Source organism: Pagrus major, chromosome 24 (assembly GCF_040436345.1).
Source record: "Pagrus major chromosome 24, Pma_NU_1.0".
NCBI classification, from domain to species: domain Eukaryota; kingdom Metazoa; phylum Chordata; class Actinopteri; order Spariformes; family Sparidae; genus Pagrus; species Pagrus major.
The window spans coordinates 16,468,738-16,489,697 of record NC_133238.1 but is presented as its reverse complement, the minus strand read 5'-3'; the positions used below and the strand labels follow the sequence as shown (position 1 = coordinate 16,489,697).

The 20,960-nt window shown below is 42.4% G+C and overlaps 1 protein-coding gene across 1 annotated transcript; it reads right to left on the bottom strand.

Moving 5' to 3' along the window:
• Nucleotides 1-280: 280 nt before the first annotated feature.
• Nucleotides 281-20,658, bottom strand: LOC141020398 (uncharacterized). Its single transcript, XM_073495455.1, has 11 exons — nt 20,084-20,658; nt 19,657-19,779; nt 18,227-18,305; nt 17,844-18,072; nt 15,901-17,677; nt 15,632-15,805; nt 14,424-14,597; nt 13,998-14,171; nt 12,324-12,497; nt 1,186-1,232; nt 281-1,059 (listed from the first exon to the last, which is right to left on the bottom strand). Exons 1-11 carry the CDS (start codon nt 20,332-20,334, stop codon nt 488-490), a joined length of 3,774 nt encoding a protein of 1,257 aa, XP_073351556.1. The 5' UTR covers nt 20,335-20,658; the 3' UTR covers nt 281-487.
• Nucleotides 20,659-20,960: the final 302 nt, after the last annotated feature.

The following is a 20,960-nucleotide window of genomic DNA, read 5'->3' as shown; positions in this document are numbered from 1 at the left end:
TTAACTATGAACCTTGTGTCTGGTGTCCTTCATATGTTGCATCCTCCAGCCCCTTCTGAGCCTCAGCTCTGACTTTTATGAACGGAGGCCGTAACACTCGCACAGAAACATTATGAAAGCAGCTAATTCAACATCCTGGTGCACGACTGCTGACTCAGACCAGAAGGAGACGCACGTTACGCCTGTTTTAAAGTCTTTACAGCGGCTGCCTGTTAAAGTCCTTCTGTGAGTCACCAGCTTCATGCTGACGACTGTCAAATACAACAAGTGCAGAACAAAGTGAAGTGATGTCTCAGTTTTAATGTGCAGAACAGAATCATTGATGACGAGGAAACCATCAATCTTTACAATCAGTTTGAATCATTTTGTACAAAGTTCACTGATGAATTTATTACAAGAAGCTGAAAGATTGATGTGACTGTGATCCTGTACAGACTCAACTGTTCAGCACTGACAATGTTTCTGTGACAGGAGGAGACTCTGCAGACTAAACACCACACAGACACACTGAGGAACCAGGACTGGACCAGAACCCAAATCCAGGATAAAGAGGTTCAGTGAATGTGGTGCTGAAGGTGTGGAGGTGGATCAGTGAGTCAGAGGAGACTCTGTAGAAGGACAGAGTGCCAGCAGGACAGTCCACATACACTGCTACTCTACCAGAGGGGGAGGAGGAGGAGGAGGAGGAGGAAGAGGAGGAGGAGGAGGAGGAGGAGATGACTGTGTCTCTGTTATTGTGACAGACATAGTAACAACCATTACAGCAGCTCAGTCTCCAGGACTGATCATTCCATCCAAACACACAGTCTTCATTGTCTCCTCTCCTGCTGATTCCTCTGTAACTCACTGATATAGAAACATCTCCTCTCCACTCGACCTCCCAGTAACAGCGACCAGTCAGACCAGTTCTACACAGCAGCTGAGTCCACCAGGACTCAAACCTCTCTGGATGATCAGGATATGACTGATCCTCCTCCACACGTCTCATCTTCCTGTTGTTGTCAGACAGTTTGATGTCTCTGCTGACTGTGTTTGTGTCGACTGTGAGCTCACAGGAATCTGATGGAGAGAAAAAGACACAACACAGCTGCAGTTATTAATGTATCATCAGTGTGGTGATGACATCACAGATGTGACTGAGTGATGTCACAGTGTGAAGCTGAATCAAAGTAAAAACACACTCACACTTCCTCAGACCTGGTGTCAACCATCGGACTCCAGCAGGCTCCACCCTGAAAGGAGGAGGGGGGTCAGAGCAGCACATCCTCTTTCAGCATGCAAACATGGACATGACATGACTCATACACAGAAACACAACATGTCCATCAGGCTGCTTCTCCCTGTTTCCCTGAACCTCTTCACCTCTGCCACTCTCCTCACACACTGAGAGTGAGCCACAGGATGTTGGTGTGTGTGAAAGAGGACGACAACATGTGAGGACACACACAAACCTCTGTTTGGATTTATGACTTCATCTTTATGTTATTGGATGTTGCTGCTGTTTCCTGTGGGCTACCTGACGCTTGCTGTCTGATCCAATGTCAGCTTGTGCTTATGTTTGTATATTACAGGACTTTTGGATTTGGATGTCAGAACTTTTGAGGTCAGATTCCTGTTTGAAGCTTCCAGGGCTTTTCTGAATCTCACCTGCACAGTCTGCTTTTTGTTCTCGCTGTGTTTCTGCTGCTTTGTTTCATTGAGCAAAGAAACAAATACAGTTTATACGTAATAAATCATCAGGAAACGTTGGACGTTGGTTCCCGACCTCTGCCACAAAACCAAGAGACAGAGACTCCCAGACTGTTTCCCTCCAGAAGCTCACAAGTGTCACTGAAGCTGTTTGTGGTAGAAACAGCATCATTTCATGTGTTCATGTTCATGTTACTATAGTTTGGTGCTGGATTGATATCTGATGGATGTTACAGCAGTAATAGTTACTGTGAGGAGAACTTCATGTCATGTTTGATGCCATTAAAAGCACAACAAATGACAGAAAATGTCTCTTAGTGTGAAATCTGCTGTGGTAAACATGATGTGTCCAGATGTGACAGAGGAACATCTGACTATGAAGCCAGGAATCTGTCTTTCTGTCTGTCTGTCTGTGGTCCACATGTCTCCAGAACCGTTCATCCAGTCTACTTTATACTTGGCAGGTTTGTTGCTGAGGACTCACAGAAGTGCAGTGTTGACTTTGAATTCAATGTTAGAAGTTTTTAGGGCCGCGACAACTGACCCATTAAATCCGTTATAAAAACAGCTGCCGACCAGTTTCACGGTGGATTAGTCGGTTGACGTTACGATGCAGGCGCTGTGGCACGGAGCGAGCTGCTTCACTTCATAGTCAAAGACGGTCGAGCCGAAGATACGTCAGGAAAACACATTCAGTGCAGCAGTTCTGGTCTCCTGCGGTGGAGCAGTAAGCCAGCCAATGGCGCCTCGCGTAGCTCAGGTGATGAAACAGGAAGCTACTCGGAGTCGCGCCGTCTCCTTTCTGAATGGGCTCCGTTAGCGTTTGCAATATAGCGGAGGCCACGGAGGCAACGGGAACTACAAACGTTACAGAAGAGAAAAGTGTACGAGCCAAGTCATCAAAAGTGTGGCAGCACTTTATATTAAAGTGTTCAAAGAAAACAGCTACAAGATGTGCAGAGCTGCTCTCACATGGCCCGGTAGCACCACATCACTGAGCAGCTGAAGAGAAAGCACGTCGGAGCCACTACGGGTGAAGGAGACTCGACACCGTAACTTAGTGAACCTTTCAAACCCAGAACCTGTCTACACTGATCCGTAGTGTCTGTCCCTTTAGTCACTGATTGTTCAGTGTTTTAATGAGCAGCAGTGTTTGTTTGTTGGACAGGCTGACTGACAAAAGTTTGGACAGGATGAACTTTTGGAGCTGATGAACTTCATCCATTAGTAAACCTGTTGTTCCTGCAAACACAAGATTAGGGCCCGGCTACATCACAGCTTTCAATTTAAAAAGCAGCGTTTAAGACAGAAACACCTTCCACCTGTGCTCTCAGGTTTGTGATGGATCAGTGTCGCCCCCTGCTGGGTAATTAGCTGCAGTACGCTCAGAGACACTGGAGGACATAAGAGGAGTTTTTACAATATTTCATGTCATAGTAAGAGATCGTCTGAAGTCAAGTCTTTATTTCTGCACAATAGAAACTTGAGCATATCTGTTCTGTTCAAATATATATTACATGTCCTTTTTATTCTCAGTGCACGGCTCAGGCTGCATTCACAATGTCCAGTTATTGTTTTATTTCATTTCCTAAATTCAAAAATGTCTTTATTGGCACCATGTAACACAAACATGTGGCCAAAGCAAGCGCACAAACATTGAGAAGATAAAGAAGAAGAACATTCTGGTGTAAAGACGAGTACAGTAGATCAAAACACAACAGAGACAGAACTATAACCAAAGCTGACAATAACAGCACAACACTAAATAATAAGTGTCGTCACATATAACATGAACAACTCTCAGCTGACTGTCACTCACTGTCCCTCAGTTTGTGGCAGCAGAACATAGACTGCTGCTGGATCACAGCTCTTTGGGTTCTCCCCTAGTAGGACTGTTCATGTTTCTTCATCTACTGGCTCAACAAACCCTTTGTAATCTATTACATGTTGAACATGTGTTTCTCTAATGTGTTGATACTTTTCACATGTTGTGAGGAAGTGCTGCTCTGTTGTTGTTGTGTTTTATTGTACAGGCCTGATCTGTATTTGCCCTTTACATCAGCACATATTAACTCAAACAACAAGGCAGTTACTGAGTTCACTGAGCTTCATGTGAATTGTGCTACTCTGCACACTGATATTATATAATATTGTGTCTCTCACTTCACAAAGAAACAAGTCAACATGGCGACTACGTTGTGAGGAAGGAGGCCCCATGACACCACAGCCAGCAGCTGCTCTGACTGATGCTATCCTCAGTATGCTGCTAACACACATGAGGCCACTATCAATGGTGGAGGATGAAGGAGTGCTATGTGCACTTTAGAAAACAAACTATATTTTACTTTTGCATTCTTCATGTAACAAACATTTTAGAGGTGTGAATCTTCACCGGCCTCACGATTCGATTACGATTCAGCTGTCGACGATTCTCGATGCATCTCAGTGTTCGTCATCCTCGATGATCTGTATCACTGCACACGGCTACTTTTCATCATTTAAATCCCCCTTTTATTCTGAAAGTCCTTCCAATAATCAGACTACAGCAGGCTACAAAATAAAAGCTGCATCTTTTCAGTAATCAAACAAAACATGTCTCCATCTGCAGCGTCTTTCACGTGTGTCTACAATAATATAGTTTTCACATGGCAGCTTTAAGATGAAACATTTACTGACTCTGCTGCACACACCTCTCTCAGAGTTGGACAGCAGAGTTGACAGCACCTCCTCAGATCTCGGCTGATCAGCTGGGCTGCTGTAACAGTTATTATTTATGGCTGCAGACGTTAGCTTCAGCTGAAAATGGCCGACGTGATTAGTGATTGTTGTGAGGCAGAAGTCTCGTCCAGTTCCTGCTTCACAGCAAGTTCATAAAATCTGACGTGTCCCGAGATGTCCGTTTAAAAAACACTCTTTTTAATCCCTCTCAGATGATCTCTGCCTCCCTCCAACATCCCTCCTACATCAGTAACGTCAGTCAGAAGTCCTCCCACAGTTCAAAACATGGGAGCAACGTCACAACGTAACTTTATTGTCCAGCTGAGGCCGAACAATCAACAATCGACATGAGCTGCAGACTCTGGATTCTGCTCTGTCTCTGCATCGTGATGCATCTTATAATGGAGACATTTCCACACCTCTAATACATTTATGTTGCTTTTACAGTCTGAAGTTGTTTGAAAGTGAACTGAACAAGACTAAAGAGGAAAATGTGACAGCAATGTTTTTTGTTTGTTTTTTTGTTGTTAAACTTTTTATTTGCAGAAAAGACAAGTTATACATGTTGCTCTTAAGTTTGTTTACATGCCACAAGTCTTATCATCCAAGTAGATAATGAAAGAAAAACAGGTAAATAATTTAAATAATTAATTAATTTAAAAAAAATTCACATCATTACAAAAGCACCCATCCTCTCTTCTATCACATCCTTTACAAGTTCTGGACTGGTAGGGAACTTAAGGATCCAACAAGTGAGAAGTGATAATGATAACTAGAGAAATAAAAATAGAATAAATAAAATAGATAAATATACAGCAGTAAATAAAAGTAGACAATAACAGCTCTGAAATTAATACATTTGTCAGCCCCATATGCACCTTTCTTCATTCATAACTTCTCCTGCAAACAATATCTTATAGTGGGGTAATAATGACTGCGGTGGCAAAATCAACAACACAAATAATAATTATTATAGATTAAATAAAGAATACATGTATAACGCTGACTGGTAACTGTGTAATTGCTGAAACAAAGAAAGAAAATTGAACCAGATGAGTGGAGTCAAAAACTAGGGGGTTTTATCACATTACCCAGTATCTTGCCTAAACGTTGTTATAAAGTTGTTATAAAGTAAAGTTATAAAGTTTATAAAGTTTATCCAATCTTTTACCAACCATTTTCTTGTGATTGCTTTCTTACTCGCTAGTAATAGGATATTATACATATATTTGTTTTCAGATCCCTTCACAGTGTCTGGTATTAATCCCATACATAAAGTCTCAAACTCTGATGGAATCACTATTTTCATGATTTTCTCCATGGTCAATTTAATTTCTTTCCAATATGTTGAAATGACCGGGCCGTCCCAAAACACATGAAGATGTGTTGCCTTATTCTCGCCACAGGATCTCCAACAGGATGTACTTGCTCCCAGAGAAATCCTTTGAGCTGGAACTCTAAAAAACCCAACTATAGTCTTCCACCCAAATTCTCTCCAGGACAGAGCAGATGTACTTTTCCACTGTTGTGAGATTATTTTTCCCCACATTTCCATCTGTATTACGATGTTACTCTCCTTCTCCCATTTCTCCTTTATATATGCAATATCATTCCCTTCTACCTCTTGTAACACCTTGTATATCTTTGATATGTTTCCACGTCCAGGGTCTGACCTGTAGCCGAGTAGAAATATCTTCACTATACCCAAATTAGTTTGTTGCAATTCTTCCTTTCTCATTATTTTCTCAAGGTAATGTCTAAGTTGCAGAAATCTATAAAAATCCTGATTGGTTAGATCGAATCGATTTTTAAGATCCTGGAATTGTCGCAGCGTGTCCCCCTCGTAGAGATCACAGTGTTTTATTAACCCTTTATCGGCCCACTGTTTAAATCTTGCATCCATCCTGTTTGGTAAGAAATCTGAGTCATATCCAATCCATCTTATGATCCAGTGTGGTTCTTTGGCCTTGTTTTCGCTGACTACCCTGTGCCAAATCTGAATTGACATTTTTATCAATGGGTTTATGTCTTTTAGACAGGCAACCATCCCACTGTCCCCTATGATTGCTTGTAATGGAATATCACTAGATATCTGACATTCTATGTCTTTCCACTCTGCTTTATAAGAAGGGTTGCAAATGTTAACTAAAGTTTTTATCTGCACCGCTTGGTAATAATTTTTAATATTCGGGAGAGAGAGGCCTCCTTTGTCTTTTGCTAGTTGAAGAGTCTTATAGCGAATTCTTGGCCTCTTCCCCTGCCAGATGAATCGTGATATTAATTTGTCTAATTCTTGAAATTTCTCCTTTGGAAGTTCTGCTGGTGTGTTTTGGAACAGATATAATAATCTGGGTAACACGTTCATTTTTATTGCTTCCGCCCTCTGACCTAATCCTAAAAAGGGGACTAGATTCCATCTGGTCAGATCGGATTTAATTTTGGAAATTAGAGGGTCATAGTTCTCTGATATAATCGTGTTCAAATGTTTAGGAATATTCACACCAAGGTATTTAACTGACTTTGATTCCCAATTGACTTTGAATTCCTCTTTGATGGATTGGCTAGGAGAATAATTAAATGTCAAAATTTGAGATTTGTGGGTGTTTAGTTTATAACCTGATAATAAGCCGTATTCCCTCAGGGTTATGAGCCATTCTGGAAGGGAAGCAGATGGATGCCCCAAGTATATCAAAATATCATCTGCGAACAGGGCAATTTTGTGTTCTTCTTGAGACACCATGATCCCCTTTATCTTTTCATTCTGTCTTATCCACTGACTCAAGGGCTCTATAAAGATGGCGAATAAGAGCAGGGACACGGGACAACCTTGTCGACATCCCCTTTTTAATTCAAAAATGTTTGATAATCCTCCGTTTATCCGAATTTTAGCTGTTGGCTTCCAGTATAAAGCTTGTATTGTCCTAACAAAATCATCGTGGAACTGGAATCTCTCTAGTATCTTATATAAGAAAGACCAATCAACAGAGTCGAAAGCCTTCTCTGCATCTAGCCCTAGCAGGACAGCCTCTAAATTATCTTTGTTTATATGGTTAATTACATGTAATGTCCTCCTAACGTTATCCTGTGTTTGCCTCTGCCTAATGAAACCTGTGTGATCCAACTGCATAATATCTGGAAGTATTATTTCTAAGCGTTTTGCTAGAACTGATGTGAAGAGTTTATAATCCTGGTTCAACAAACTAATTGGGCGGTAATTAGAGCAATCTGTCCCATCTTTCCCTTCTTTTGGTATCACAGTTATAATCGCTTCCCTCCAAGATGGAGGAATTTCTCCTTTCTTAAGGACCCAATTGAAAGTTCTGAGCAACAATGGTGATAAAGAGTCACTAAAAGTCTTATACCATTCCGCTGTAAACCCATCAGAGCCCGGAGACTTATTAGGTTTGAGTCTAGATATTTCCTTTTGGAGTTCTCCTATAGTCACATTGGCCAGTAAAGCTGTATTCTGATCTTCTGTAATTGTTGGGAGATTAAGTGATGCAAGCAGGGATTCAGGTGACTTGTCCCCCTTACAGGCCATCCGGGCATATAGGTTTTTGTAATATTTTTCAAAACAACTGTGGATGTCTTGAAACTTATGTTTCATTTGTTTGGTGATTGGGTCTTTAATTTTATGTACTACCCTCTCTGCTTGTTGTTTTCTTAATTTGTATGCCAGAATTTTGGATGATTTACTACCTACTTCATAATACCTCTGTTTCAAAAAGGTTAGTTTTTTCTGAATGTCTGCCTCATAAATTTCTTTGATCTGATTTTTAATTTCCCCAATTTTCTGACTAATGTCCAATTGGGTATCTTTTTTATGTCTTTTTTCCAAGTTTTCCAACTCTTTTTCTAGTTTATCCAATTTCTCCTGTCTGAGCCTCTTTTGTAGTGCCAATTTCGCAATGATTTTCCCTCAAAACAGCCTTACCTGCATCCCATACCATAAGGGGGGAAACCTCCCCATTATCATTTTCTGACAGGTATAACTTAATTTCCTCTTGGAGTTCTTCCTTCATTTTTCCCTTAAGTACATTTAGATTAAGTCTCCAGGAAAAAGTATTTTTGCTGTTTTTTAAATTTAAATCTAGATACACCGGACTGTGGTCCGACAAGTCCATTATCCCAATTGTACACGACCTTACAAAACCTATATCTTTACTGTACATATAAATAATCTATCCTTGAATAAGTTTTATGTGGTGAGGAGTAAAAGGTATAATCTCTAGTTGTGGAATTGAACTCCCTCCATACATCACAAATACCCATCTCTCTTATCATCTTTCTTACCTTTTTGCCTACAGTGTTATTCTGGGTTTGAGTTAATCTTGACACATCCCACTTTGGGTTCAGTCTCAGATTAAAGTCACCACCACAAATCACCATTCCCTGAGCTTTCGTAATCATTAGATCAAAGATTTGTTTATAGAGCCCCCACGTCGCACCTGGAGGCGCATAGACATTTAAGAGAGTGGTTTCTGACCCTTCTAATTTTCCTATAACCATATTATACCTTCCTTCCTTGTCCGTGATTTCTGTTACCTTTTCAAAGATTACTCTTTTCGATATCAGTGTTGCCACCCCCCTTCTGTGTCCTGTTTTGTATGACGCTAAACCTGATTGAAGCCCTGCCTTTTAAGTTTAGCATGCTCCAAATCAGTTAAATGGGTCTCTTGCAGAAATATTATATCTACCATGTCTTTTTTCATTTTACCCAGAATTTTGCTTCTTTTTACCGGGTTAAGTACTCCCTTCACATTGTAAGAAGCCAACCTAAGTGGAACTTTTTGACTTTCCATTGTAAAACATCTTTAGTCTTACTACCCCCCCTCCACTCGAACTTTGTAAAAACATGAATACAAAAAAAAACATGACTAGAACAGTTCCAGAAAAAACGTGAACTTTGTACATTTCACCAGTGTCTCAAGTTGAGCTTCCTGTTTTGAGGTCTTGTTTGTGACCCTGAAAGAGCCGAGATGTTTTGCCGGCTCGGAGGGAAAGCCTCCATGCGTCTCCAGCTTTGGAGGGCCCTCCTTTAAGTTTTCAAAGTGGTCCATGCTTTTAGCTTAGTCAGATCTCCCCCGATCTTACATATTATATTATTAATGTCATTAAACTAACCCAAACGCCTCCCACGGCAGTTTTTTTTTTATTTTTTAAATTGTTTGTTCCACAGTCACTACTATTATGCCTCCATACCGTGGAGAATCCGCGCCAAGACAAAACAAGTTCATCGGTCAGTCCGTCTGAAAGTGTCCAGTTTCTTTTTAAAACCATCCCGCGGAGCCTCTGGCTGCTGCTCTCCTCCACCCGGGGACCGGATTTTGCGCCACATCAGGTTCTTGACTCTATCAGCCCAGCTCGCCGGTGGTTTATATATTGACACAGACAGACCTCTCTTCACCATGTCCTTCGTAGCCTCCTCTACCGAGTTGTATAGGCATGTCTCTCCCTCGTAAAACACCCTCATTCTGGCTGGAAAAGGAGTTTGGAACCAAATATTATTCTCCCTCAGCACCTTCTTCGCCTCCGCGTATTTCCGCCGCTTCTTGAAGGTCTCCGGTGCATAGTCGTGATCCATAAACACTTTTTTCTCCTGATACAGAAACAATTTTTTTTCGCCAAACCTGTTTCAGGATTTCTTCTTTAGTTTTGCTGCTGGAGAACTTGACAACTATGGATCTCGGGGGAGAATCAGCCGGTGGTTTTGGTCCCAGTGCGCGATGCGCACGCTCGATCTTTAGGTCGTCGGTGTGGGGCAACTCCAGTTTTTCCCTCAGTAGATTTTCCAAGAATGTTATCATCGATGTGGAGTTGCTCTCCGACCCTTCTTCTATGCCGTGAATTCTTATGTTCTCCCGTCTTGCTCTTCCCTCTTGATCCGTTAGCTTATCTTCCAACTTAGCCTGTAGCTTTAGCAGTTCCCTCGTAGCCTCCTCCAGCCCCTGCACTCTTTCCTCAGTCTCTGAAATTCGCATTTCGGCTTCGTCAACTCTGCTGTTAGTTGCCTTAATGTCCTCTCGTATTTCACGGAGAGTCTCTGCATTTTCACGTCGTTTGCAGGTTAGCCATGTCCGCATCCAACTGTAGCTCCCCTGTGTCAGGGTTGCTAGCTGTATCGTCCTCGACGGACTCTTCCTCGGCTGTTTGCGCCCTTTCCTTCGTCTGTGAAACGTTTTTTTGTTTTGGTTTGGGCATATTTTAAAACGCCTCTTTAACTTCTTCTGTTAATGTGTACCAATCTTTTGAAAAAATATGGCGTTTATCTTGATGATCGGGGAGCTCTGTTATTGTGCTGCCTACCACATGGCTGCTCAACCGGAAGTCCTCAGCAATGTTTTATTTTTTAATAAAAATATAAATAAATCAGCTTTTGTCTTTTCATGTGATTAATGGGTTATGAAAATAGTTGTTAGTTGCAGCCCTATAATTAGTGCCAACAAACACTACTCTGTGTTGTGTTGGTAGGAGTGAGTCTCTCCGGTATGTGACAGAGCTACGAGCACGTTGCTGCAGTCACAGTAAAGTGCACGCTGTTATTACTGTAGTCGGCCATAAAGTGTGTGGATGGACTCAGTTAGTAACTGAAACCATGTGTGTTGTTTGCTGCCACAGAAGAGAAATTAAAAGTCCATTCATGCAACGTTGTCACGCCATCTTCCTGCGTTTAACACTTCCTATAAATCCTTCACAATAAAGGTCCTGCATTATGTAGTTATTTGAAAGCTTTTATTGTGAAGCATCAAAATCAGGAAACATTGGATTTCCACCAGCAGAACCTGAACACGACTCCAGAACAGCTGAAGTGAAGCTGAGTCAGCAGCTACGAGCCAGGCTGAAGTACATTACAACAGCATTAAACCAGAGGTCCACCAGCTACTGTAGAGAGCTGCAGCTCTGCACAGGTCACATATCATGTTAATCAATGGAGCAGATGATTGATCACTGAATGTTTTCTTTTCTTTTGTCATTTGATTTTGCTGACGGTGGAAAACACTGAAGCTTTCCTGCCCCTGCAGGCTGTTATAATGAGAACTACCCAAAACAGCCCAAACTCAGCTGGAGCAGCAGTTTCCTCATGACAGGAGCCAAGACGGCACCACTGACCCATCTTAAATTAATCTATGCACTGCTGCTGTTATGGTGATGTGACGAGAATGTTCCACCTTGTGTCATCTAACGTTGTTATTGGACTGTTTCATATCTTCTGTTCACTTTAAACTGATGCCACAGGCAGTTGTTACAGTCTGTAAATGGTTTCACACTGAGGCACAGATACACTTGTCAGTGATGATCTAGAATGCAGTTACTCCAGTGCTGATAAAGATCCATGTCAGAACCATTTTAAGTTCAAAGTCAAGCACTTTGGCAGAAACACTGATTCTCCAGTTCAGGGAAAGAGTTTCTATGACATTCAGTGATTAAATTAATTGATGTGTCACAGAAATCTTTTGAATTTGAGGTTCAGTATTTTCTGATCAGACATCTGACACAGAGGGTCTATTGTTATTATTAATATCATAACACAGCAGTGACGTGGTGGAAATTAGATTTAATGTTAATGTTTTGATAACCCTCTGCAATCAGTGTGGAGTGTGAAGTAGTTTGGATGACGGTTCATCAAGCAGCAAAACCAGAGGCCAACAAATCAAACAGGCACATTTTGAACAGGCACTAAACTAGTCTGAAAAAAGAGGTGTAACTTTAGTGTTTGTGCCAAGACTCTCCTGGTCGCTGATCTTCATCTCTACACTGGTAACTCTTGGCTTCGTGCCATGCTGCCTTTTCTCCTGAACTGAACTGAACAACTGGAGGTGGAGTAAACGAAGCAGACCTCCCGACACTGAACCATCTACACTCGAGATACAGACTCTCACACTGACTGTTTGTGGCTGCAGCAGGACTCTTCATACCTGAGAGTGTCCAGTCTGCAGCCTAGATCCTCCAATCGAGCAGACAGCAGCTTCACTCCTGAGTCTCCTGGATGATTGTAGCTCAGGTCCAGCTCTTTCAGATGGGAGGGGTTGGAGTCCAGAGCTGAGGCCAGAGAAGTACAGCCTTCCTCTGTGATCAGACAGCCTGACAGCCTGCAGACACACAAAACAACACACATCACAGATCAGCTGAGGGTCCTGATGATTCAGTGCACATCTGTGTTTAAGGGTTTAACGTTTATTATATTCATCATCTTAATTTCACTAATTTACTTATCAGCACTAAACCCAGAGTATAACTGAAGATGACGGAAATGCCATTAGTTTTGCAAATATTTGGTCATGAACCAACATATTGTACAGATTAAAATGATGACCTGATGATGGAGGATCACCAAAGTAATTACAGTTCATCCTGAGGGGAGCAAGAATGTCAAAAACCTCATGGCAATCCATCCAATGGTTGTTAAGATCAGTAAGTCGGGACCAAAGTGCAGAATAGACTGATAGACCCACATTTTATATATATAAATAGATTAGTGGTTTCATTGGTTTTGTATTGTTACTTTGATGAGTGAAGGATCTGTTAAGTTGTCAGACTGTGAACACTATCAGAACATCACACTCCCGTCCACACAGGTCGTCTCGCCTGTGTTTTGGCTGTGTTACTACCTCTGTTGGAGGATCAGAGGTGGAATGAAACTGTCCCCCCATTCCACCTTTGTAACTTTCACACCTACAGGAAGCTAAAGCACGCTCACCTCCCTCACCACCTGCTGACCAACTTCTATCGGTCAGCGATAGAAAGCCTCCTGACCTACTGCTGCACGGTGTGGTTCTCCAGCTGCACAACACAGGACAGGAAGGACCTGCAGCGGGTGGTGAGGGCAGCGGAGCGTGTCATCAGGACGACACTACCCCCTCTCAGAGACATTTACACTGGCCGACTCCAAAAGAAGGCCAGCTGTATTGTTAAGGACCCCACTCACCCCGGACATTACCTGTTCTCCCCCTGCCCTCTGGGAAGAGATATAGATCCATCAGATCTAGAACAAACAGACTGAAGAACAGTTTCTTCCCACAGGCAGTGAAATGCACAACCCTCCCTTCACCCCTCACTCTCTAAAGACTTCACACCAGTGCAATAACCCTCCACTACCACCCCCACACACATACTCACTTGTGTACATATTACCTACATACTTGAATCTTGTGTCTATTTATCTTGTTGTATATATTTTACTATTTTTATCTATTTTGTTATACTTGTTTATATTTATTTGTCAAACTAAGAGCTGCTATCTATGTTTCGTTGTTTTTGAAACAATGACAATAAACATCTATTTTATTCTACAGTGAGGTGGAATATCAGCACAACATTCCCGTCTTGAAAAGGCAGTGTGAATGGGGCTTCAGTCTCTCTCTCTCTCAACCCAACCAATTGAGACGGATGGCGGCCCACCACTGAGTCCGGTTCTGCTCGAGATTTCTGCCTGTTAAAAGGTATTTTTCTTCTCGCCACTGTCTCAAGTGATTGCTCATAGGGGAAATGTTGGGTCTCTTCAATGAAATGAATAATATTAAGAGTATGATCAAGACCTGCTCCAATTGTAAAGTTACATGAAATAATGAAATAATGTAATGAATCCTGACCTGAGAGTTTCAAGGACACAGTGCGAACTCTTCAGTTCAGCAGAAAGTAGCTTCACTCCTGAATCCTGCAGGTTGTTGTTACTCAGGTCCAGCTCTCTCAGACTAGAGGACTGGGAGCTGAGAACTGAGGACAGAGCTTCACAGCTTCTCTCTGAGAGGTGACAGACACTCAATCTGGAACGTGAACAGTAAAAAAGACATTTACAGTATTTATAATATCATTGTAGAACATGTGAACTTCCTTTCTGTTTTACTCTAATATGTCGGAGATATGAAAAATCAACAAGACTAAATCTGGACTAAACAGACATGAAACAAGAAAAAGTGGCATTGTTTCAAAACACAAGAGTTCTGACGAGAGAGAGAATTTAATTCAAACGTTAAAGAAATAACAAATAACTTGAGACAAACTATGAACTATCTGACCTGAGAGTTTCAAGTCTACATTGTGGACTCTCCAGTCCAACAGACAGCTCCTTCACTCCTGAATCCTGCAGGTTGTTGTTACTCAGGTCCAGCTCTCTCAGACTAGAGGACTGGGAGCTGAGAACTGAGGACAGAGCTTCACAGCTTCTCTCTGAGAGGTCACAGCTACTTAGTCTGGAGAGAAAAAAAAGAAGACAGATAACATGGTAAATGTTGAGTTTTGGTGATACAGTATCAGGGTTTCCCCAACTTTTCTTCTGGGGATGCATTAAAAAAGAGAAAAGTATTTATCAGCCTTTTCATGGCTTTATATTAGGAGGATTATTTATATAGGACAGCTCACATATATGACAGGAAATGGGGATGAGAGAGGGGGGATGACACGCAGCAAAGGACCAGAGGTCGAACTTGAAACCTGGGCTGCTGCAGTGAGGACAAAGCCTCTGTACATGGGACACATGCTCTACCAACTGAGCTACAGGAGCACCCCAGGGGGTCCCACTTTTTAAAAATGATAACACTGCGACCCACTTCACAATAGGCCTAATCAACTTGAAAAGAGCAGATGTGTGCATAAATTAACACTCCAAACTATTTATCCACATCCACTTATATTGTGTTGAATACACCAGCCATCTCAAAGAGATACTTCATTAAATAACTACTGTGTTTACCAAAAACATATATGTTACAAATACATTATGAATGAGATCATCTCAATGCAGTTTTCAAAGAGAGACAGAGTGGTCAGGTTTCCTGAAGCTATGAGTTGTAATGTCACATAAACTATGCTGGAATGTGGTTCAATGCTTCTTAGTGTCTAAATATTTTGGCACATGATCACTGTAAGTCCTACAAGCAAGTGGGCGTTCTGCTGTGAATCAGTGAAATGATGAACTCAGTCAGGATGTGTGTCTAAGTGTGACGCTGTGGGAATGACTGGTATATATAATCTCTTGCTCCAGTGCTGTTCAGTTCTAAATATGTTGTCAGCGTGACAATAAATCAAAATTCAATCAAGAATGAAGAGACATCCAGCTATCAAAGTCATATGATGTCAAACATAAATGAGGTTCTCCCTCCTCATTGTTCATGCTGCGCAGGAGCTGAATTAATGAGAGGTACATTGAAAGAAAACAAGTTTGATGGCAAAAAAATCTACCAGAAATATATAAATGATTTCACAACAAACAGTAACATGATCTGACCTCAAACTTTCCAGATTGCAGTGTGGACTCTCCAGTCCAGCTGACAGCTGCTTCACTCCTGAATCCTGCAGGTTGTTGTTACTCAGGTCCAGCTCTCTCAAACTAGAGGACTGGGAGCTGAGAGCTGAGGACAGAGCTTCACAGCTTCTCTCTGAGAGGTTACAGTCACTCAGTCTGAATAAAGAATGATGACCAAACAAGAACATTATTTCTATTTGGGTCAATAACAGCACATTTACTGCATTCTGAAAAAACTTCTCCACACTTACAGAGCTTTGTTGGAGGCTTTGACCACTGGCAGCAGCCTCAGAAGAGCCTCCTCTGAAGCAGAGTATTTCTTCAGGTCAAACACATCCAGATCTTCTTCTGATGACAGTAAGATGAAGACCAGAGCTGACCACTGAGCAGGAGACAATTCATCTGTGGAGAGACTTCCTGATCTCAGGGACTGTTGGATCTCCTCCACAAGAGATCGATCGTTCAGTTCATTCAGACAGTGGAACAGATTGATGCTTCTCTCTGCAGGCAGAGTCTCTTCAAACTTCTTCTTGATGTAACTGACTGTTTCCTGATTTGTCTGTGAGCTACTTCCTGTCTGTGTCTGCAGACCTTGTAGGAGAGTCTGATTGGTCTGCAGTGAAAGACCCAGGAGGAAGCGGAGGAACAGGTCAAGGTGTCCATTTGGACTCTGTAAGGCCTCGTCCACAGCCCTCTGGTAGAAACGTGTCTCTGCAGATTGATTGGCTGCTGTTTTTTCCTCTGACCTCAGATTGACTCCAGAGTTGATGAATGTCAGATGGCCATGAAGAGCAGCCAGAAACTCCTGAACACTCAAATGGACGAAGCAGAACACCTTGTCCTGGTACAGTCCTCTCTCCTCTTTAAAGATCTGTGTGAACACTCCTGAGTACACTGAGGCTGCTGTGATATCGATGCCACACTCTGTCAGGTCTGATTCATAGAAGATCAGGTTGCCGCTCTGCAGCTGATCAAAAGCCAGTTTTCCCAGAGACTCAATCATCTTCCTGCTCTCTGGAGTCCAGTGTGGATCTGTCTCAGCTCCTCCATCATACTTGTCCTTCTTCACTTTGGACTGAACCACCAGGAAGTAGATGTACATCTCAGTCAGGGTCTTGGGCAGCTCTCCTCCCTCTCTGGTCTTCAACACATCCTCCAGAACTGTAGCAGTGATCCAGCAGAAGACTGGGATGTGGCACATGATGTGGAGGCTTCGTGATGTCTTGATGTGGGAGATGATTCTGGTGGCCTGCTCCTCATCTCTGAATCTCTTCCTGAAGTACTCCTCCTTCTGTGGGTCAGTGAACCCTCTGACCTCTGTCACCATGTCAACACACCAAGGAGGGATCTGATTGGCTGCCGCAGGTCGTGTGGTTATCCAGAGGCGAGCAGAGGGAAGCAGTTTCCCCCTGATGAGGTTTGTCAGCAGCACATCCACTGAGGTGGATTTTGTGGCATCAGTCAGGATTTTAGTGTTGTGGAAATCCAGAGGAGGTCGACACTCATCCAGACCGTCAAAGATGAAAACAACCTGGAACTCTTCAAAGCTGGAGATTTCTTTGGTTTCAGTGAAGAAGTGATGAACAAGCTCCACCAAGCTGAACTTTTTCTCTTTCAGCACATTCAGCTCTCTGAAAGTGAATGGAAATGTGAACTGTATGTCCTGGTTGGCTTTGTCTTCAGCCCAGTCCAGAGTGACCTTCTGTGTTAAGACTGTTTTCCCGATGCCAGCCACTCCCTTTGTCATCACTGTTCTGATTGGTTCATCTCTTCCAGGTGAGGCTTTAAAGATGTCTTCTTGTCTGACTGTTGTTTCTGGTCTGTCTGGTTTCCTGGATGCTGCTTCAATCTGTCTGACCTCATGTTCATCATTGACCTCTGCAGTCCCTCCCTCTGTGATGTAGAGCTCTGTGTAGATCTGATTCAGAAGGGTTGGGTTTCCTGCTTTAGCGATCCCCTCAAATACACACTGGAACTTCTTCTTCAGGTTAGATTTAAGTTTACGCTGACAAACTCCAGAATGACTTCCTGAATAAACACACAACAAAAAAGTTCATTAAGTTACTTATGAAGAAAATATGACAATTTCCTTCCTCTACAGTAGCACATATAAACAAGTTTTCCTCCTTCTGTTGATACATTATAAATTGAGTCATTGATCCATCATGTTAAATCTTTAGAGAAATCCTCTTACTGCTCTGCAGACAGTCAGCCAGCTCCTCCTGCTTCATTCTCCTCAGGAAGTGAAGTGTGATCTTCAGAAATGCCTCTCTGCTGCTCCTCCTCTGCTCTTCATCCTCACCATCCAACACCTCCTCATCCTCCCTCTGACTCTCAAGGCATTCTGGGTAATCTGAACTCAGAACCTTCTGGACCTTCTTCAGCTCGTTCTTCACAAAGGTCACAATGTTCTCCTCCAGCAGCTGGAACAGAATATTATGTGAACGAGAACATTTAACATCATGGAGCCAAACATCAGATCCATGTTGGACAGATTCACCACTGGTCTGTAAAGTGCAGCATGGAGATTATTGTGAACAGACTGGATGTAAAAGCAGTTGTTGTTCATGTACAGACCATAAATATGGAGTCCAGGTGTGTTTGATGCTGCTGGGCAGACGGACCTCTGGGAACCTCTGAGCTCTCCTGGTCGACTCTGTGGAGGAATCATGAAGAATCAGCCACATTATGTCTGTCCACTCAGAGACAAACACAAGCTGAAGGTCCTTTGAGTTAAAGTGCTGATGGCATCATTGAATCAGATGGTTTCCCATGACATCAAAGTGTTGGTGGTACTGCTGATCCCACTGTGAACCAACAGTCAGTCAGTTTACTGGGTTGGTTCAGCAGCTTGTCTGGTTTAGTCCCTCCAGCTCTTGACCCCTAAAATACTGTGGACAGGAACACGCAGCTAACACAAGCTAGTTGGATGTTAACTGTCCAGTGCAAATTGGTGAAGCCTCTCAAACTATTCAAAAAATGATTTTTCATTGTTCTTTCACGAATCTGACTACCACAAACTGTCAAAGACTGAGAGTGAGCTCAGATCAACTGAATCAAAGTGAGAATAAAAACTACAAATTGTTTTTACACTGAAGTTGTGGCTCACAGAGCTGATGGACACACTCCACTTTGAGATGATCCGGTTCTTCATTCAGAACAAACTAAAAGACTTTGAGAAAACTTGGCATCTTGCAAACCTGCAACATCTTGCAGTCCTGAGTGGGTTGTTGTAAGTCGGGATGTGGGTCTCTGTTTTTCCTTTTATTCATTTTTATTTTGTATTTTTTGTTCATGTCCTTTTCGATATGTTGTTTACATAAAAAAGAAGCACTGTAATAACAGTTTTGTGTCTTGATATTTTGAAGTGAAACACAAAGTGTTTTAACTGCATGTTTCACAAACAAACACTGTATGAAGTAAAAATTGGAGGTCCGACCGATTAATCAGGTGATTATAGCCGATCTGAAAATAATCATTATTGGGCAGAAGTTGACCTTTAGACGCCTTTAACACTAAATATTGTAAAACAGTAAAATGTTCTGCCTTCAGTTCATATCTTTGTCTCAAGTGTTGAACTATATTTAACAGGTCAAAAAAGAAGTTACTTGTTTTTATTTATTCTTTGAATAATTAAAAACTTTTAATCAGCTGATATATCAGTTATCAGAGTTTTCTACTCCTTAATATGGGTTTCAGTACCGGCCCCATGAAGCCCGGATGGGTCGGGCCCTTGTAACGTTAGATATAACACACAGCCTCTCCTCTCCTCAGCAGCAGGGGTCAGATCTCAGCAGGAGGTGAGTCACTGCTGTTTGTACACAGGAGGAACACTGTCGTCAGAGTTGTTGAGGGACAGACATGAAAAACTGTGAACCTGTCCTTTAATACTGATCCTGCTCTGACCGCCATCATCACTCTGAGGACATGAAGACCATCAGGACAACTGGTCAGACTGGATTTAATGAGGACAAACATCAACAGAGAGCAACATGAGGACAACTTACTGTCTGTCTGATGAACGCTGTTGTTTAAAATGAATAAAATCATCCATTGACTGGTCACTTCTGAAGGACACACAGCTGGGCTCAGGTCCAGGTCCAGGTCCAGGTCCAGTAGAGGCTGGTCTCCTGTTGGACAGAGAAGACGACCACCAGAGATGTTAATTGACTTTCTAGTCTTCAGACACAGAAGCTTGTGTCCATAAAATAGTGGAAAACATGAGGAATAAACCTCAGAGAATATTGGACCAAACTAATTCAATGAAGTGAAATGAAGAGTTGAAGACTGGTTCTGTTGGGCCGCTTTCTAAAGTGACAATAGAAATTTAAGTGAAGAAGAACGAAGCTGAAAATAAACATCAGGTTTCAAAAAACATCTTTCTCCACAGTTAAAGCACGAATCAGTCACATATTAATGTTATTAACAGCTCACCTCTTTACAGCAGGAGGCTGTTGTCCTTTAAAATCAATGTAACGACCTATTGACCGGTCACTCCTGAAGGACACACAGCTGGGCTCAGGTCCAGGTCCAGGTCCAGGTCCAGGTCCAGGTCCAGGTCCAGGCCCAGGTCCAGGTCCAGGTCCAGTGGTTTTAGAGGGAGGGCCTCCCTCCTCTCTGTCCTCACACTGATTCATGCTGCTCAGCTCACACACACTTTCATCTGGAGAGGAAACACAAATCATTCATCTGCACATCAACTGAAATCAGCCTTTCCATCATGTCTCCTGTCAGAACATCAGCTGCTCCTCCACTGATTGGCTGCTTCATATCAGCGTCACATGAACGCTGCACTTCTACTGTCAGTCCACTAGATGGTGTCATGGAGCCATCAGACTGGAAGTGAGTCGTCTGCTCTGAACACCAGTTTAACCAGCGAGACACGACTGGACTCACTGTTCTAGAAACACCAGTAACAGTGGAGGAAAGTACATTTACTCGAGTACTACACGTAACTACAATCCTGAGGTACTTCAGTCACGTGTTTCCACTTCATGCAGCTGCTGCTGAGGGCTCAGTCTGTGTGATGACGTCATAGTAAATGGTGGGCCACACTCATGTGTTTGGACTCATCTGAATCTCCAGGACAACACGTATCTGATCATTATGAACAAGAACCTGAACACCAACATATTATAAGTCACATCAGCTGCAGTCAGCAGCAGCAGGGAGAGGAGGAGGGACAGGAAGTCCCCAGACTCCCTTGAAAAATCGCTCCATTTTGTGAGTTGTTGAGTTGAGAGGACCTTTATAAACTGTGTGAAACGCTGTCGATGACAAATTCTGAATGGTTCGGGCCTTCTTGTAAGTT

Bases quoted from the DNA above. Each gene is read 5' to 3' on its own strand.
- LOC141020398 (XM_073495455.1), bottom strand. From the start codon at position 20,334: ATGATTTGTGTTTCCTCTCCAGATGAAAGTGTGTGTGAGCTGAGCAGC. The intron at 18,073-18,226 runs GTCTGTACATGA...ATTCTGTTCCAG, and splicing joins ACCTGGACTCCATATTTATG to CTGCTGGAGGAGAACATTGT. The intron at 14,598-15,631 runs GTCAGATCATGT...TTTTCTCTCCAG, and splicing joins TGCAATCTGGAAAGTTTGAG to ACTAAGTAGCTGTGACCTCT.